The sequence below is a fragment of the Lynx rufus genome, unplaced genomic scaffold, assembly GCF_022079265.1.
Source record: "Lynx rufus isolate CCGP_SWC_20201006 ecotype Redwood Valley unplaced genomic scaffold, mLynRuf1.p SCAF_5, whole genome shotgun sequence".
Classification (NCBI taxonomy): Eukaryota; Metazoa; Chordata; class Mammalia; order Carnivora; family Felidae; genus Lynx; species Lynx rufus.
In genome coordinates this window covers 157,577,618-157,596,204 of record NW_025814867.1, presented here as the reverse complement: position 1 = coordinate 157,596,204, position 18,587 = coordinate 157,577,618, and the positions used below count along the sequence as shown (strand labels likewise).

General features: G+C 62.2%; 1 protein-coding gene across 4 annotated transcripts in view; it reads right to left on the bottom strand.

The window, feature by feature from the left end:
• Positions 1 to 18,587, bottom strand: part of SLX9 (SLX9 ribosome biogenesis factor) — a 37,228-nt gene that overhangs the window by 10,267 nt on the left and 8,374 nt on the right. For all 4 annotated transcript variants that reach the window (XM_047099806.1, XM_047099807.1, XM_047099804.1 and 1 more), the window contains exons 2-3: positions 18,329 to 18,437; positions 1,461 to 1,529 (exon numbers count right to left, since the gene is read on the bottom strand). In XM_047099806.1, the coding sequence (XP_046955762.1) occupies positions 1,461 to 1,529; positions 18,329 to 18,425 (166 nt within the window). In that variant the 5' untranslated portion in view covers positions 18,426 to 18,437. The remainder of the gene's footprint in view (positions 1 to 1,460; positions 1,530 to 18,328; positions 18,438 to 18,587) is intronic.

Sequence of the window (18,587 nt, the reverse complement as noted above, 5' to 3'; positions counted from 1 at the left end):
AGGAATGTGCACAGAATGCGGGTGGTGGACAGACGGACAGAAACGTACAGACGAGCAGACGTGGGAAAGAAGAGTGTCCACGTAAAACTGAGGTGGTGGTTTCAGGTTTCCCCGTAACATTCCCCCTGCTCTTGCGTGACATTTTTCATGACAGAATACTAGGTAAGACCGAGTGGGGTGACGTGGGCACCACCACAGCCCACCGTTCCTGAACAAAACTGTAAGACAAACGAGCTAAGCAACTCAAACTCAAAGAAAGAAAGAACAGCGTGTTAAAACAACAGAAACTGAGAATTCAGACCCAGAGAAAGTAGAAGTAACAAGCGAATACAGGAACTGACTCCCGGGACGGAAGAGTTGGAAGACGGGTGCAAACACAGGACAGCGAACAGGGGCTCTGATGACGAGGGGCCCGCAGCCCTTTGCTGGTGAGGGCAGAGATCGGATTAGAGAAGATGTTTTACGGGAAACTACAGGTGGCCAAGACTGACCCAAGCAGTGAGACAAAGACACCGACCAGCACGGGAAGAAAATTGTAAACATCAGCTCAACGCTGCAGCCCAGACACGTGCAGGGTCCCAGTGGCCACCGTCTATCAGTTTTCCAAATCTGGCACACAGAGGATATTCTGTACGTCTCCGTGCCAGGAACCGTGACAAAGAAAATCAATGAATGAATCACTTCCTTAAGGAACTTCCCCAAAGTGACCAAAAAGTAAAATAACTGTGGGAGAAACAGGCAAATTTCTCTAGAAAACTTAAGAAGCGTATTTTCTTTAAAACCTTCAAGGAGGGGCGCCTGCGTGGCTCAGGCTGCTAAGCATCCAACTCTTGATTTCGGCTCAAGCCCTGATCCCAGGGTCAAGGGTCCAAGCCCCACTTCAGGCTCCGCCCTGCTCTGCTTCTCTCTCTCTGCCCCTCCCCCGCGCACGTGTGTGTCCAGACACGTGCGCGCTCTCTCTCAAAATAAACAAACGATACTTCCAACGAAAACTAACTTTACCCACGAGAGAATACACAGGGTAGCACCAATTATTTTCAAAAGTCAACAGAATCATACTCAAAAGGTGCGATAAGAAACAAACTGCAGAGCAATCCTCACAAGAAAACCTTCAGGAGAGCATCAGTGAGCGCTCGGCATCACGAAAAATAACCCCGTCTTCCAAAAGGCGACTGGTGGGCAGAGAGGCACCGGGTGCGGCGAGGCGGCCGCTGGAGGCCCTCAGAGGGAAGGACCGCGCGGCCGCGGCCCGCAGAAAAGTCCGGAAGGTCACCACTGGCAGGAAGGTGACCTCACGGACACCCTGAGTGGCTCTGAGGTGACACACTCACGACACGCAGGATCGCGTGCGTGCTGACGAGCCGACGAGCCGACGCCGCGAGGAGCCCAGAGCGGCAGGTGCGGGGAGGACGGGGACCGTCTGGGGGGGCGTCAAGCCGGGAGGCGAGGGAGGTACTTACTCTGCAGCCACCTCTCACGCCTCAGCTTCAGCTTCTCCTTCTTGGGCAAAATGGCCCGGGCATCCGCACCTGGGGACAGAGCACATGGGGTGAGTGGAGCGCCTGTCGGGAGGGAGCCCTGTAGCAGTGTCCCTCTGAGGCCCGCAGGCGGGCCTCACCAGCGAACCCTCCCGCCCTGACTCCGGGATGGCCTCCAGGACGGGCCACCATGTGGCCGTGAGGCCCAGAGATGCCACGCAGCTCACGAGCAGACACGCGCTTTCTGGCTAGGCAGAAGCCTGTGCCCCCGAGCCGCACGGGCCCCAATGTCTGGAATTTCTCCGCACAGGCGCTGCTCAAAGCCAAGGGGTCTCAGGGGAGTCCAGTCTAGGCAAGAGGTGGTCCCACATCTTGTCACCAAATCCAGCCACCGTAATGAGAAAAACCCACTTCTCTTCACACGGCGCCTCCTCTGGGGGCCAGCTGTCCCCTGCCCTGCACTCGCTCCTGCTCCCCCAGCTCCGGGCCTGCCGGCTGTCCCACCGCATGAAGACATCGCCCAGCCTGGCCTCCCCTCCCTCGTCCCCCAGGAGGGCCTGCACATCCCCTTTCTGTGGGCTACACTGTGTCCTCCAAATTCACGTGTTCAAGTCTTAATCCCCAGGACCTCAGAATGCACCTGTATTTGAAGACACATCTTTAATGAGGCGACTGAGGGAGAAGGTAGGGTGACCCCAGCCCAACGTGCCTGGTGTCCTCCTAGGAGATCAGGACACAGACAAGCACAGGGACGATGACGAGAAGACTCGAGAAAGATGGCCGTCTGTGCGCCCAGGACAGGGGTCCCGGGGGGAGCCAGCCCTCCCAGCATCTCAACCTCCACACCGCGAAGGAGTAGGTGCTCGGCGTCTGGGCGGCCTGGGTGCGGTGTCTGCTCCAGCCGTCGGAGCCACCCACGCGGCCTCCTTCTCGGGAACAACGCAAAGCACCGCGTTGCCACCACCAGCCGTGCGGGAGGCCCGCCTGCCCACACCCCCCAGGAGCTGCGGAGCCAGCCCTGGAGTTGCCAGGCGCCGAGGCGGTGGCAGGACGGCCCACGAAGGAAGGGGGCAGAGCTGTGACACTCCTTCACTAATTGCCTGAAGAAACCTGCTGCCCCTTAGGGCACATCTCTGGCAGCAACCCTACGAACTGGCCCCGTTTCACAGGACAGAAAACCCAGGCTCAGAGGAACGCTCACAGAACTATGAGTGTTACTGGAAGGGAGTGTGACAGCTGAGCCCATCGGGCCAGCACCCTGGGGACCACAGTCCTGGAGGGTCCCGGAGACACAAGACTGGAATAAACCCTGAGCCACATGGGCACAGGTGAAGCTTCGCAGAGAGCTCAGAAATCACACACAGCCCTGGATGCAGGACACGAGGCTTCCCGGGTCCGTCTTGCTGACCCCAGGGAGGCCCTCTCCTCCTCGGCAGGTGGACGGGATGGGGGCAAGACAGAGGAGCCCCTGCCCCCAAAGCTACATGCGGGGGCGGGGGGGGGCGGGTGGTGGCAGAGCTGACGCCACTGGGGCCTGTGCCACGCTGACCAGACGTGGACTCCCAGCTAGACGAAGATGGCCAGCCCGTGTCGGCAGAAGCCACGTGTAGCCCCGAGGATGTGCCTGCTGGCGCGTCAGGCGGGGCCGGGACTCCCCTTCTCCAGGCCCTTCCTTCTCTAAGGGCAGGAAATGGGCGGGGCCGGGACTTCACCCGGGCCACAAGACACCCCCCAGAGGAGGGACCTCTCACTGGGTACAGAGCCCCTCAGCCTCCGCATCGCATCCTCGAGCGAACGGTGGGGCGGAGAGCAGGTAACTCTCGGCACGATCCGATCCGTAGATTTACGACACAAAGCCTGAGAGACCGTTGTCGCCCTTTTGAAACTCTTCCGACCAGGGAGGGGAGGGCTGCCTGACCTGGGGGCAGCAGCAAAGCGCCACTGCCAGGCTCCGGGAGCAGAGAGGACGCGGTCTGCCGGCTCTCTGCCCCACGGCAGGGCTGTGGCGTGTGGGAACGTGGGCTGGAGGGCGCCGGGCCAGGCAACGCCCCGCGCTGCAGCCAGGGTCTCTGCCTCGGGCCTGCTCTAAACACAGAGCGGCCTCCAGGCTGGCTCCACAGCTTTGGCCTCCACAGGCCTCCCCAGGGACAACGCGGCGGAGCCCGGGGCCTGTTCCACACGGGGCCCGTGCTGTGGGACACGCACATCTCCCAATTTATCGCCACTCCCCGCAGATTTTCCTGCAATGACAGCAGATCCCCGATGCCACTGCCACAGCAGTCCAGAAACAAGCTCCGTCTGGAGGAAGGAGGTGCAGCCGTCAGACAGACTGGTCACCTCGGGAACGTGCACAAACCCCGTAGCCCGAGACTCCCGGGAGAATTTAATCCCTTCCCCAAGACTAAGACCCTGCACGCCGTGGCCTTGTGTCGAAACTCCCGGACGTGCCGGAGCTGACCTACTTTTCTCTTCACTGCCCTGACCCCTCACTCCCCTGGGGAGCAGAGGCCCTGTGACTTGTCAGTCACCCTCAGCAGCTCAGAATGGGGTGGGTGTGAGAGGGTGAACAGAGGGGCTGCACGGTGTGGGCGCCCAGGACCAACACTGCTCCAACCAGCAGCCCCCACCCGTGTTGCGCCCGGCACCGTACCCGCCATGGGGTCCGGCCGCCAGGCGCGAGCCTGATGCGAGGCAGGGAGGGCATCCGTGCAGCCTCGTGCAGGCGTCAGGGGCCTCTGAGGGTGGGGGGTAAGAGGTCCACACGTCCCACTGCCATGTCGAGCCACAAACGGGGTGATGACGGTGCCCACTGTGGGGTCAGGGGGCATCTGTTTGGGGCAGGAGCCTGGGCAGCGGAGGCCAAGTGACCCGCACTCCAACAGGCGAAGGCAAGAGGGCGGCCTCCCAGGGAAGCATCTGACGGCGGGGCGTGTAGGCAGCTCGCCCTCAAAGGCTCAGGGAGACACCTTCCCCACGCTCCTACAACTTGCTATAATTTGAAATAACTTGGAAGTAAAAACAAGTCTACGACCAGGGAGGACTGACTGACTCGTGGCCACGCTGCATCGGGGCCCCCACCCTGCTCTGCCCCGGGAGCCTCCGCCCGGCAGCCCGTCCCCACGCACCGGGGAAACGGGAACCAGACACACGGGCCCTGTGAGATGGCCGAGCGCGTGGGCAGTGAGGTCCCACAGAAGCCACCCGGAAGCACTGGCAGAGGGCCCCACACGCCCAGGAGGGACACAGATGCCGCCACACTGGGCACGGGCGGCAGGCACTGGGACAGGCGCCACAAGCCCTGCTCACCTCAGTGTCCCCGCCGGGCCCCCCCACCCAGGGCATCCGGAGGGTTCCAGAAGCCCAAACCCCCAAGGACCGGGCAAAGTCCGCGTTCTGCACTGAGGCTACAGCCTGGAAAGAGACCGATAAGAGGGCGGGCACGGGGGCCGGTGGGCCAGGCGGACGGGCCCCGAGGAGAAGCCGCGAAAGCACAGGCTTCACAGAGAAGGTGGGATCTGGGGCGTCAGGGCTGACTGCGCAGCCAGAGCCCGAGACCGGGCGAGGCAAGACGGCTGCCCAGGTGCACCTCGGGGTCCCTGGACGCGGTCGGAGCTGGAGCGGAGGCCACCTTGGAGGGTGTCTCTCGGGACTATAGGAAGAGAGGTCCTGACAGGGGCGGGGACCTGGCTCCGTGCCAGCCTTGTTAACGGAGATTCTCAAACACACGCAGGGGAGGGACACTGCGGAGAACCACGAGCACTCCAGCTGCCCCCACTCCCACCCACCTCGGTCACTTACGGCAAACCCCAGACGCACCCTCTCCGGCAGCGGCTCTGACCCCTGCGCCCAGGTCCCTGCGGTTGGTGTCTGCCCATCAGAGTGTCCCCGGGGCCTGAGCCAACAGCTGTGAAAGGGGACGCCCCTGAACGCTGGCACCACGGTCCGTGGGGGACACACCCCAGGAAAACGGGCTGAGATGGGTCAGAGGATGCCCAGGGGGACACAGAGGTGGCCTGTCCGGTCCACTAACCCCTGAAGCCCTCACCTCTCTCCAGTCCTAGCACCAAGCCCCTGCCACGGCCCCACACCGGGATCCCCTGGGCTCAACGCTGGACAGGCCGCCCTCACCCCTCTGGGTAAGGACACCTCTTCCAGGCGGACGGGAATCCCAGTCAGGCCAACGGTGGCCCCACGGCATTGCCAAACTGGGTTCTCCTTAAGGACACACTGACAAGGCCTCTGCCACAGGGGCCAGCGACCCGGGGCACCAGTTCACACCCCCTAGGAACTCCTGCTCCAGATAGAGCCCCAGAGAGCCCCCCGAGGTCTGCTCTGCTCTGGCTCACGTTACCCCCACCTCACCTCTGTCAGCCTCACTCCTGTGCCGGCGGAGGTTAGAGGGTGAGGCCCTACGGCTGTGCTGTTTCACTGAGGGAGACGCTGAGGTCCAGGGGCAGGGCCTGCCCTGAACCACACGAAGAGAGGCCAACGAGCACGTGCCGTACCAAGGCCAACAGGCCCGAGTGCGGCGTGGGCATGGGTGGCCCCGGTTCTGATCCTCGTGACGGATTAAGCAGACCAAACCTCCAGTCGCCTTCTCCGTGCAGAAGCTCTGTGTGACCCACGACGGCAGAAACACCAGCCTCGGGAAAATGGGGCTGGGTGCAATCACGCCAGCCTCTCTGGTGTCCAGTAGGGGGGTTAAAAGTACCGCATGCAAACCTGGGCCCCAGTCCCTTCCAGAGCCACGATCCTGGGTGTGCCTTGACCTCCAGAACCACCCCCGCCAGAGTCAATGCTACAGCTGCCTCTCCAAGGGGGAGGGGTGTCCAGCAGCATTTCTGACGCGTGACAAAGGGACAACAACCGCACACTCTGGGGCACGTCGCCCCAGCCCGAGTGCCCACCCGAGCTCACTCCGGCAGGTGCCGGGAACACCAAGGCTTGGGAGGCCTGGTTGGCCCAGGGTGTCCCCGGGACCCAGTGAGCAGTTCACACCCATCCCAAGGCTCGGAGCAATTCTCCGGAACCTAAAAACCAACCCACCAGCCATGCTGAGCACAGGAGGCCTCCTGGCCAGGGGGGTCGCCTCCCCAGCCTCAAGGCAGCAACCTCAGGTACAGACACCATGACTGCGGGAGTCCCGGAGAGAAAGCGCGGGCACAAACACAGGGACGGGCTGCTCTGACGGGAAAGGCTGACGGTAAGACGCACCCTCCTCTGGCGAGACACGGCTCTTCGGGGGAGCGACACAGCAGTCTCCTCGTCTGTAAGAGGGGAACCACCTCTGCGGCACACCGGCCTCGTGGGGGCCAAATACAAAGTCAACAGAGCTCAGCGAGGAACCCGTGTGGCCGGCCCAGCCACGCCCACATGCCTGCACCCCAGTGGCCCGCCTCCGACACAGCCTGCTGCCCGTGCGGGACGTGCGGAAGACGGGCCCTGGGCTCCTGGTGTTGAGTCCGGGGAGGACACGGTTGATGCGTTATCACAGGGCTTCTGCTCTCATGGAATTGGGAGGAGAGTCAATACGTAATTAGTTTTCCTGTAAATGACATCAAGAAGCTATTCTCACGGCACCAATGAACGTGCGCAAACGCTCGGGCACAGGCAGCTGCAGGTGTCGGAACCGCTTCCGAGGCAGGTCGGTGAGACTAACCCCGTGGACAAGGCCATCTCGGGACACCGACACTCCCACCACACCTAAGACACAGATTTGGGGGAAATAAAGTGGGAATCAGTCCCGTCCTTCCATACATCAAAATAAGGTCCTGATTAGATATATAAATAAAAAACAAAACCATAAAAGTACTGCAAAAAACACAAATGAGTACAAAACACAAAGAAAACACCGATTTGACTACATACAAATTAAAAACTTCTGCAACAAGTTATGTGAACAAACTCAAAAAGCATGACTGACAGGGGACACCTATACATAACAAAACAGGCCTCTTCCTTCCTATGTAAATACCTCTCCTGAATCAATAACAAAAACAAACAGCCTAAAAAATAACGTGCAGGAAAAGGCTGCTTATACGGAAACATGGTTAATGGAACTTCTAAGGAAGCGCACGGTTTACAAACCTGCCCCACTGCTCCCCCTTCACGTGAGCAGAGACTTAGGTCAGCACCAGCCGGCTCCAACCGGAGGCAGAGGCCCACTCAGGTGCCAAGCAGGAGCTCCCACGGGAGAGCGTCTTGAGAAAGCCATGAGGCGACGTCTATTGACGTTCACTGTTTTATAGGCTCCTTGTGTCCGATCCCCAGTCACCCCAGTCCGAGGCAGCACCAACACCTGGGGCCACACGCAGGGCCTTGGGATGCAGACCCGGGAGCAAAGGGGCCATCTAGCTCCCAAAACTGTTCACTGTTTTTTAAACATCTGTGCATCTGACTCAGCAATTCCACTGCTACATTTTTGTCTACAGAGACATTCACCGGCATCCACAAAGATGGGGGACCCGACATCCCCTCACATGACAACCCCAACAGCCTTGCAGAGGAACGAGGTCACCTCGTGCTGATGGGCAACCATGCCCGGCACTCAGGGAAGTGAGGGGCCAGGGCCGGCCATGCGCGCACACGGGGTGGGAACAAAGCCTGCGGTGGGGACGGCTGCGGGGAGTCCCCGCACTGAGTCTCCACACTAGCGTGTGCCACGCTCCCAACCCACTAGGGAGGGCAGTGGCGTGACACCTACTCTAGGAAGGGAGCCACTGCTGGGCGAGCGCCGTGGGCTCTCCCAGAGGGACGGGACTGGCCCAGCACCAGGCGGCCAGAGATGCAGCCACGCAGGGAAGGCCCGTGCTCCGCACCACGGCAAGGCTGGGGCAGGTGGTCACCTATGGATGGTGCGGCTAGATTTCCTCCCCTTCCTTTCTCTCTCTTCTTCATGACTTACACTGCACCCCCATAAGGAGACAGACTTTAAAAAAAAAAAAAACAGCAAAGATACCAAAAAAAATTGGGGACAAATTACTCTAATCAGAGACAACGTGTGGGGAGAAGAGTGGCAACATTATTAACCAAAGAGGCCGCGTCAACATATTTACAAAAACACACCCACCAAGTTTTACTGCTAAAGCACCCTTTTTGTTAATGAAAAACCTCTCCGGTGATGAACTCCCAGAGGCCACAAACCGTTGTGTGCGTCAAAAGGGCAGATTCAACACCCTTAGGACCAACTTCTAACGTGAAGACACAGGATAACCTGGCTGTCCCTGCTTTCAGAACTGAAGACCGATGGGCAGCCGCTGGTTTCGGTTCTGCAGCCGCAAAGGGGGCCCCGCCAGCCCGCCGGGCGGGACCGGGACCCAGGGGCAGAGGGGCTGGGGCTGTCTTGCCGTGCTCTCCTCGGGGCAGACTGTCCCACCCCCGGCATGACCAGAGTACCTCCTGGCTGCTCTCCCGCAACCCTTCACCTCTGCCAAGCTGGCCCATGTCCATCACCAACTCCAGGCCACCTCCTCCAGGCAGGAGGAACCAGGTGGGGGAAACCCTCCAGAGAACAAGGCGCCAGAGGGACAGTGAGCAGGACGGCTGGATTCCAAGTATGGAGGCAAACAGCTCACAGCCACGGGCCCCTTTCTCTCAGGGAAGGAGGCCTACAGACAGCACCCCTACAGTCCAACCTGTGCCAGGCGGTGCCTCCGCCCTGGGACGCTCAGGCCGAGGTCAGTCTCCCTCGGGCAGGGGCTGAAGAAAGGGGACATCGGGCGAGCTGCCCCGAGGGCCACCCAAGCAGCGTGCACGCAACATGCTCTGGCCTCCCCTCCACGGTGTACCAGGCACCGGCATGATCCTGAAGTGGGGCGAGGACAGGCCCTGCTGAGGGCTCCCCGCCAGAGACCGCACGCGCCCTCCCTGACCGCGGCCACCACCAAGCCCGCACAGCGGTCGGGGGGAAAGTCACGGGCAGACAGACAAGCGCAGGCCACGCTCAGGTTCAGCCGTCCCACGTTTATGCGACAGGGCCTCCCTCTGAGCGGTAGGGACGTGAGGACCCATCAACTGGGAAGAGGCCAGGAGGCGCCACCTCACAGATTTTGCGGAGCACCCTGCGGTGGGCCATGGAAAACCGCAGACAGGGTGCAGGTGCCCAAAGGGAGGTGGCTGCCGGGCCCGCGGGCACTGAGCCCCGATAGCGCAGGACCATGTAAGGAATGGCCTCCTCGCAGCCACCAAGGACACGAGTGACAGCACACGGCCACGGCGGGGGCTGCTGTCGGGCTCCACGTGCAGCAGAAAGGCGCCGAGAACCTTAAATAGCTCCCTGCCACCGCGTCCAGAGGGCCGGGGTTAGAAACAGCTGACACAGCCGTACCCCAGGGGGAGCGGCACCCTTCGTGACCCAATGATCCCCACACGGCCATACAACCCCACGCGCCCAATCGGGTCCAAAGACCACCGCTGGTGGACAGCACCGTAAAGACAGCGGCCCTCCTCGGAAGGAAGGTTCTGGAGTGGCGGGAGAGGAGCGAAGGCTCTCAGGAGCACCCAAGGACCTGCCTGCTACTGGGCCCAACTCTGCTGACAAAGAGCCCCAGGACACAATTCCAGAAATCCCCACGCCCACGGCAGACAGCCCCGAGGGGCACCATCCCTCCACACAGGCTGGCCGCCTCTCTGCGTGGCCAGGAAGGCCCCCGGCTTGTGTGCGGACAACCGGACAAAGGCATCCCGCCAGCCTCACAGGGGGCACCCAGGACCATCCCCAGATGGACATTCCCCCAGGAAGCCTGCCCCGCGAGGTGGGGACCCTGTCCGGACAAAGAGCAGCGAGGCAAGCTCGGCCGAGGGGCCCGCTGGCCCCTTCCTGAAATGGGCCAGCCAACATCAGCTCTAACCAAGTCAGTCTGTGTGCATGGGGAGGTCACTCAGGGAGGTCACAAATGCAACACCCCACACGGGGACAGAGGGACAGCGGTCCCTGGCGGCAGATGTAGACTTGAGTCTTTCCTGTAATACACGGTACTTTTCCGATCACGAAGCGCTACCTTTCACAAAAGCAGTTTCAGGGGGAAGCCAGCCCCTACCTTCCAACCCTCGGCCAGGGCTCGGCGCGGACGCTCGGCGTGGACTCGGGGCGTCCGTTCACGCGTCGGCCCGGCTTCCGTGGAGCCAACGGCTCGAAGAACAGGACGAAGGAGCGCCATCCACAGCCCGGCCCCTCCTGCTCCCCTCAGATCCCAGAGCGGGCCCAGATCTGCTTTCTCCCCCCACCTCTCATTGCCCCGCCTCCGGTGCGTGGAGAGGTCCGCTGCAGCAAGATGCTGGCCCCCGAGACGGCTGCACCCCACCAGCCGCCCACACGTCTACGAAGTCCTAAGGAGGTTCAATCCAACAGGCTACTTCGGTCTGATGAACACTCAGCCCGCCACGCTGCCAACGGGCGCCACCACCACAGGCTCCAGGAGAGAGGAGGCGGGGTCGCCATGAGCCTCCTTGTCACCTGCGGGGGCCACGCTCTGCCATCAGAGCTCCGCAAGGATGAACTCACAGGGTCCCCCAGCAGCCCCTCTTGCAGACGAGGGAGCCAGTCGCAGACGGCCTCCGGCCACCAGCGAGAAAGCGGCGGGCAGGATGGGACCCGGCAGACTGGCTCCTGACCACGTGCCGAGACGGCAGAGGGAGTTTCCGAAGCACGTGCTGCCCGGGACAAACGCTCCGGCGCTACAGACGGCTCACTAGACGGAGAAAACCGCCAACACCGACCGGAGGCCGTGCGGAAACGCTCCCGGGCAGGGCCGGCCGTGGGCCACAGCAGGCCGACCCCGCAGCACGCCCACCGCACGCCCACCCACGAGAACGCCAGGCTAAGAGGACAGCAATCCACAGCTCCCGGGCTGGAAGAGCTCAGCCCCCCCGCCCCCCGATCCCCCAGTACGACAAAGAGCATCCGACACGGGCGGGTCCTCACGCCAGCACTGCTCCTTCCACAGGAAGCAGCTCGGTGCCGGTCGGGGTGGGACGAGTACAGAGCTATCGAGGGTCCCAGGCAAGTGCAGGCACCGCCCCTCACCAGTGCCGTGTGCAAGCGCCCCCGGGGCTTGCGGCTGACCCAGACTAGACCTGGGCCCTCAGCCAGCAGGCACACCAAGGCCCTGCAGCGTGGCTCCTCGTGGCCTGGCTGTGGAGTGGGGTGTGGCCCCTCGGTCCTGGTCCTCTTTCCCACGGACAGGCGGGACCTCGGACCTCAGTCCTGCAGGGTAGCTGCCCGGTTCACTGCAACGGTCCCTCTTCGTTGTGCTGGGGGTGGACACAGCTGCGCGCTGACTTACCTGAGTCTACCCCGAGCCAAGCCAGAGACCGCTCATGGGAGGGTGCAGGGGCTCCTTGCTCAGAGGGGCTGTGACCATCCTCCGGGCCCTGGACCCGGTGAGAGTCGTGACCGGCGGGGCCTATACCCTGCCGCGGCTCACGCTGACCCTTGGAGCCCAGGCATGCCGGGGGTGTCCCACGTGGGCTGGGCAGCCCTGCTGGCATTTGGATCACCAGTGCTGGGCAACATCGGGAGGAAGGGCTCGGGCTGAGGCTCTGAGAGAGGGACCCCAAGAGACGGCCTGGAGCTGGGCAGGGAGAACCCTGGCAGGAGGGTCGCTCCAGCCTCCCAGGGTCTGGCCGGGGCCTGCCCGCTGCTCACTGAGCCCGTGCCTGGCGGGCTTCGGCGTTCAGCAGACGCTCACCACACTACGCCTACCCTGCTCTGGCCCAACAGAGACACCTCCAAGCACCAGGCCCCCCACCTGCACGATCTCAGCCCCCACGGTGCTCAGGGTGGGTGGGACGGGCACGGAGGCTCTCGCTGCTCAGCCTGACACAGCCGCGTTCCCCAAGCACAGGAGCCGGATGGGCGGAGGACGAGCTGCGGCCACTCTGGGGTGCTGCTGTGCCCCCCACTCCTCGGCACCTCATCCCTCTCAGCACACACTGCGCACACAAGTCCTCGCACGGCCAGGCCACGCCGCCCACGGGCATCGGCCACGTCCTCCCGTGGCTGGCCTCCCATGAAGAGCCCGTCCAGAGACGGGAAGAAGGTACCAGAAATGAAGCGGCCTTGGCTTGTCCCAAAGTGGGGAGGAAGGACAAAGTACACCCACGCTCCTCCTCCCAAATCCCTGACGACAGAGGGAGCAGGAAGCAGGCCCCGTGCCCCAAGGCCTCGCACCCAGGCCCTCTCAAGACCATCGGGGAGGGCCCTTCCAGGCCACCTCCTTGACCTCGCCCTTCCCTGCTTCCTGTTGTTAAAAAGAACAGGCTGGAGGCAGACGGAGGCGAGAACAGCCGACAGGGGGCCCCTTCCTGCCCCACCACGTGAGACTGCGGGCCAGCCACCCTCCAGCAGCCAGCAGGCCCAGAGCAGAAGACCGTGCCTCCCAGTCGTCCGCCTGCTCCGTGCACAGACCTTCGGGCCCTGCAGGTCAGGACGCCCCTGAAGGCAGTGGGCGCACTCCCTGGGGTGGGTGGAGGCGCTCCCGCCCAGGGCCTACACCCCCAACAAGGAACCAAAGAAAGGCCTAGGTGACAGCAAAGGGGCTCACAGCCAGCAGCCTGCAGCCACCTCCAACGGGCGGACAGCATGCACCGCCTACTGAAGAGCTCCGGGGTGCCTCCACTGTGGGCTTCAAGACGGCACGAAGGCCACGGGGGAACCAGACACCCCCTCAGCCAAAGCAGTCCCCAGGCGGCCACCAGCAAGGCCCCCACGTTCCTGGCCTGGGCCCAGGCCCAGAGAGCAAGAACCCCCTCTTCTTGCACGTTTCACGTTCGAGGTGGCGCAGGGAGAAGCGATGAAACTTTCCGGGTGGGTTTTGTCACACCCTCCCTCACACTAGAGAAGGAGTGAAAAGTCTTCGGAGGGGGAGCTTTACAAACTCCCTGAAGACGGCGCCTGGAAAGCCCTGGGAATCCGCGCTGGGAGCTCCTCGCCCCGCGGCAGGACCGGCCTCTCGGAATCCGGGCTTGGCCTGAAAAGAGACGCAGCTCTGCCGCCCTCTGGTGAACAGGCTTCACGCCTGCACCTGCTCCCAACTGAAAGCCAAGGTCACAGCACTGCAGCCACGGAGCCGGAAGATGAAGAGGACGGGCACACGTGCTCCGTGTGGGCTTCCCCCGCTCCGGGGGTCCCCGCAGCAACGTCCCTCCACCGCAGCCCGGGGCCGGCCTGGTCCCAGCGCCACCTCCCTACCCTCTCCCGCCACAGCCTCGTCAGCCCCCAGAGTGCCTCCTGGCAGCCTGCGCGCCGGCCCAGCGTGTCCACCGTGCTCGGCAGTGATGCTGACATTCTCCCCTCCCACAGCCCTGGCCAGGCCCATCCTCCTCCAGGCCTGCCCCAGCCTGCCTGCCTCGCTGGGCTTGAGTCCCGGGGCCGGCACTGCCCGGCTCAGGCCCCGGACCGAGTACTGGCCCGACACCCTGGGTGCTTGTGTGAGAACACACTGCACTTGTCTCCTGCGACTTTGCAGCACAGAGAACGACACGGCTAGAAACAGGAAGGGCACAGGGTGTCCCGTGCCAGGGAAGGACGCGGGAGCTGGACGCTCACCCCAGACCTGCCCTGGGCCCTCAAAGATGGATGCAGAGGAGCTTCGAAGCCACTTCACACCCAGACCCACGAGCCCACAGACCCCGACCCCCAGGGCAGAGCCGAGTTCCCCCGGGGATGGGGGATGGGGGGGTGGCTGCAGCAGGAACTAGGGGTGGCCTGTGGCTCTACACCACATCCTCCTGCCCCCACGGGGCGCCACAGGGGCCACAGGCCACCACACAGAGCCCAGGGGGTCCCCCACAGGGAGCTCAGCACCCCTGCCTGGAATGGAAGGTGGGCCCAAGGAGGGACAGACTCGGCTCCCCGGCCAGCAGGGCTCCCAAAGGCTCTACGTACAAACAGGAAAGACGCCACCAGCAAAGCACCCACGGGGCCAAACAGGCCCCTTGTGTGTGAGCACAAGTCCGCACAAGGGGAGGAGGAGCACGGGTGTGCATGTGGGGCAAGGGGGGGGCCACAGGCGTGCACGTGGTGGGGACGTACAACAGGCATCTGTCCGCGCCAGGGGACGGACCTACAAGCAGGCCAGGGCTCCTCCCTGAGCAGGCTCGGCCGCCTCCGGACCACACACCCCTGCACGGGGTGGCCTCATGGCCAGAGGCAGACAGCAGTTCTATTTGTGACTCAGCTCAGGGTGAGGACTCGTGGGAGAGACGCGTCCACGCTAATCCAGGCCGACAGACACCCTCGGCCTCACGACCCAGCAGGTGACTGAGCCGCAGCTGAGTCCTCAGATGCCACCTTCCACAGGACCTGCACCTGCCCCGGGCCAGCAGCCCCAGCTCACACCAGGGGAGCCACGCGGCCCATCGTCTCCCCGTGGGACCCAGGGCACCGGCCGGTGGGGAGGCGAGGTGACCCAGGCCAAGATGGAAGAGCCGCTGGCAAAGAGGGAGGCGCGGTGGGGAGAGGCTGGAACACCGCCACCTGTCACCAGAGGCGGCCGGACACCGCGGGCCAGCAGGGAGGAGCTGTGCCTTCTGCAGCGTTGAGCCGGGCACGGACTAAAACCAAGCAGGGTGTCCGGGCTGCTAACACCTCCCGCCCGCTAACCCACCTTCACCAAAACAGGCCAAACAGGACAAAAACAGTACCACATGTCCCGTCTGCAGATAAGCAACCGAGGCCCAGAGCAGACCCAGTGCCCCCGCTGAGAGCTGCCAGCTCTCCAGGCTCCGGAGCCCACGCTCGGAACCCTCAGCAGCCCCGCCCCAAGCTACCTGCCCATCTCAGGGTCCCCAGGACCCCTGCCTCCCCCCGAGGCCCTCACGGCTCTGCCCAACACACCCCATGCTCTGAGCCCCACACCCACAGTCCAGGCCCTCTCCTTCTGTAAATGTTTAATTTTCTGTACGTTTTTAGGACATTTTGATATCCTAAAAAAACACCTTTCCGGCTGGGGGCTAGCCAATTCCCATCTTCAGCCTCCTAACCACACTGGCGCGTCTGCCCACGTGGCCCTGGGTGCCGTGTCCCCGTCTCCAGGACCTGAGAGTATAACACAATCCTAACCACGCTGGTGCATCCACCCGTGTGGCCCTGGGTGCCGTGTCCCCGTCTCCAGGACCTGATAGTACAGCACAATCTTTCCTGAGCTGCTCTCGTCTCTTCTTGTGACCACGACTGACTGCCCAGCTCATAAAGAAAACAAAGTACTTTCCTTCCTTCTCTCCTCCCCTCCTCCTGGCCACCTCCCTTATGGTTTTCAGGTCCCCATCACCCAGACTTCTAGCGTTCCCTTTGCTGAAAGTAACATCTTGCTCTTTCTGGGTGGCCGTGCTCCCTGAGCAGCCAATGCCACCTACGGTGGTCCGGAATGTTCTAAAAAGCCCTCAGACTCAGTGCAAAGGCAAGAGGTAACCGAGTTCTATCTGCTGAGCAGAAGACTTGCTCAGTGAGTGCAAGGTCCCAGATCTGCCGGCAGGTCAGCTAACACACCAAGGTGCTGCCGCGGCAGGGGCTCCCACGGAGGCCCCCACAGGACTGCAGTGGCTGCTAGGACCCAACGAGGAGATGGCAGGGACTTGGCCATACATAGCCAGTAACCAGGAGGACCAGTCTGGGATCCAGGATCTTCAAGAGGAGACCAGAAAAGATGGGAGGGGCTTCTGAGCTCCTATAAAGGCCAAGCGGGAGCCACTAGGCTACTGGCCGGTATGCACTGGAGAGTGATGAAAACCAGGTTCAACAGGGCTGGGTGGGGTCTCAGGGCCGCTGGTGCTGGCTGTGGATACCCCTAAGGTGGGAACTCAGCCTCAGCCGGTCTCCCTGTGCAGGAGAGGCGGAGAGGGGAGGGAGGAGAGAAGTGGGGAGAGAGGGCAGCAGACCGTGCCCTGCAGGGAACCGGGCCAGCAGTGCCAGAGGGAGGCCCTGCCGTCACCCCACTCCCAGGTGGGGCCACATCATCTGAGCTCAGCAAAGGGAGAGTCCAGCCCCTACACTGTCACACCCCCCCCAGCCTGCACCATCCGTGAAGGGGACAAGGTGCGCCGGCCCCTCAGACACGGGAGCGCTGCCTGGCCGGCACGGCTAACGGAGCCCCACGCGACTCCTAGGCAGGCCGCGGGGCACGCCTGCCCGGCAAATGCCACGCTCACCTGACAGACCAAGTGAACAGATGCTCCAAAATCCAGCAGCCGGGGCGCCTGGGTGGCGCAGGCGGTTAAGCGTCCGACTTCAGCCAGGTCACGATCTCGCGGTCCGTGAGTTCGAGCCCCGCGTCAGGCTCTGGGCTGACGGCTCGGAGCCTGGAGCCTGCTTCCGATTCTGTGTCTCCCTCTCTCTCTGCCCCTCCCCCGTTCATGCTCTGTCTCTCTCTGTCCCAAAAATAAATAAAAAACGTTGAAAAAAAAAAAAAAAAACAAAATCCAGCAGCCAACGATGCGGATCATCAGGGTCCCGTGCCGGTCTACACCTGCACTAACGCTCCGTCCCCACTACTCCCTCTGAACCTTCAGGCACAGGCGCACAGACGGCTTCTCCCACTCTCTGCCCTGGGTCTCCACCTGGGGCCGGCCCCTCACAGAGACCCCGCTACAGGCAGGCCGGGAGCAGGCGCAGGACTCGGGGTCCCCGTGCCCACAGACAGCCCGGCTGACCTCTCCCCTGCAGCGCCCACCTCTCAGGGAAGTAGGAATCTGTGTGCCCTGCACCTCAGTGGACACGGCTCCCGCCGAGATGTCGGTCAGCTGCCACAGGAACAAAAGCCACACGTTCCACGGCTGCTTTTCGCCACGCCTCTGGGTGGAGGGGAGACGTCAAAGGGCCACGGCAAGTGGCAAGAGCCTGGCGCTCATCATCAGACAACACATCTGTCCGGGCTCGGTCACTCCAGGCTGAGCCTCTGCTACCTTGGGCTGCACACAGCCACAGCTATGCAGCCACAAACACGACACTCACTCACAAGGACCACCGGGTGGAGCAAACGAGAAGGTGAGAGCGTAGGCCAAGCAGCCCCGTCCCCCGCCTGGCCGCCCGCCCACTCGGCAGAGCGCTCGGCCTGTGCAGGGAGAGACCCAGTGCCCCAAGAGGCAGGCGGCATGCCGGCCCAGACCAATACGACCAAACGGGCAGAGCCCATCCCAGGGCAGAAGGCCGACAGCTTCACAACCACTGGGGGAGGTGGGACAGGCTGGAGGAGAGGCCACAGGGTGGCATGCGGGGGAAGACATCTGTCAGCTCTGGAAGAGTAACTTCAATTTAAAAAAACTCCTGAAGACGGGGCACCTGGATGGCTCAGCCAGTTAAGCATCCGACGCCTGACCTTGGCTCGAATCATGATTTCACGGTTCCGGAGTTCGAGCTCCACGATGACAGTGTGGAGCCTGCTTGGGATCCTCTCTCTCTCCCTCTCTTTCCGCCCCTTCCCTGCTCGCACTCTCTCTCTCAAAAGTAAACAAACATTAAAAAAAAATTTTAGGGGCGCCTGGGTGGCTCAGTCGGTTGAGCGTCTGACTTCAGCTGGGGTCATGATTTCGCAGCTAGTGAGTTCGAGTCCCACGTCGGGCTCTGTGCTGACAGCTCAGAGCCTGGAGCCTGTTTCGGATTCTGTGTCTCCCTCTCTCTCTGTCCCAACCCACTCGCATTCTGTCTCTGTCCCTCTCAAAAATAAACATTAAAAAAAATAAAAGTTTAAAAATTAAAAAAATAAAAAAACTTTTAATAAAAAATAATAAATATATAAATAAAAAACAAGCAACGTATAGGTTAACCTGAAATTTGCCCCAGCCCACACGTGAGCACATTAAACCCAGCCTGGCACAGTGCTACAAACACCCAGACCTTAGCCGCACATTCTCACCTCTCCTGATGGAAGCAACGCTCCTCGTGTCTGGGTCCAGCTTCTGCACCAAGGCACTGGGGTCTATCTTGGTCCCGGCAAAAACATCAGTGTTCATGAAAGCCCATTCCTAAGAAGGAAAGAAGACGTGAGACTTCCCTGTGGCTCCAGAATGCAAACGTAAGGCCGGACACAAAGCAGGGGGAGCCCTCGGGGGGCCTTCAGAAGAGCAAGGCTGGGCCAGCTCCTGCTCAGACCCTGGGGCCCTAAGGCAGCACAT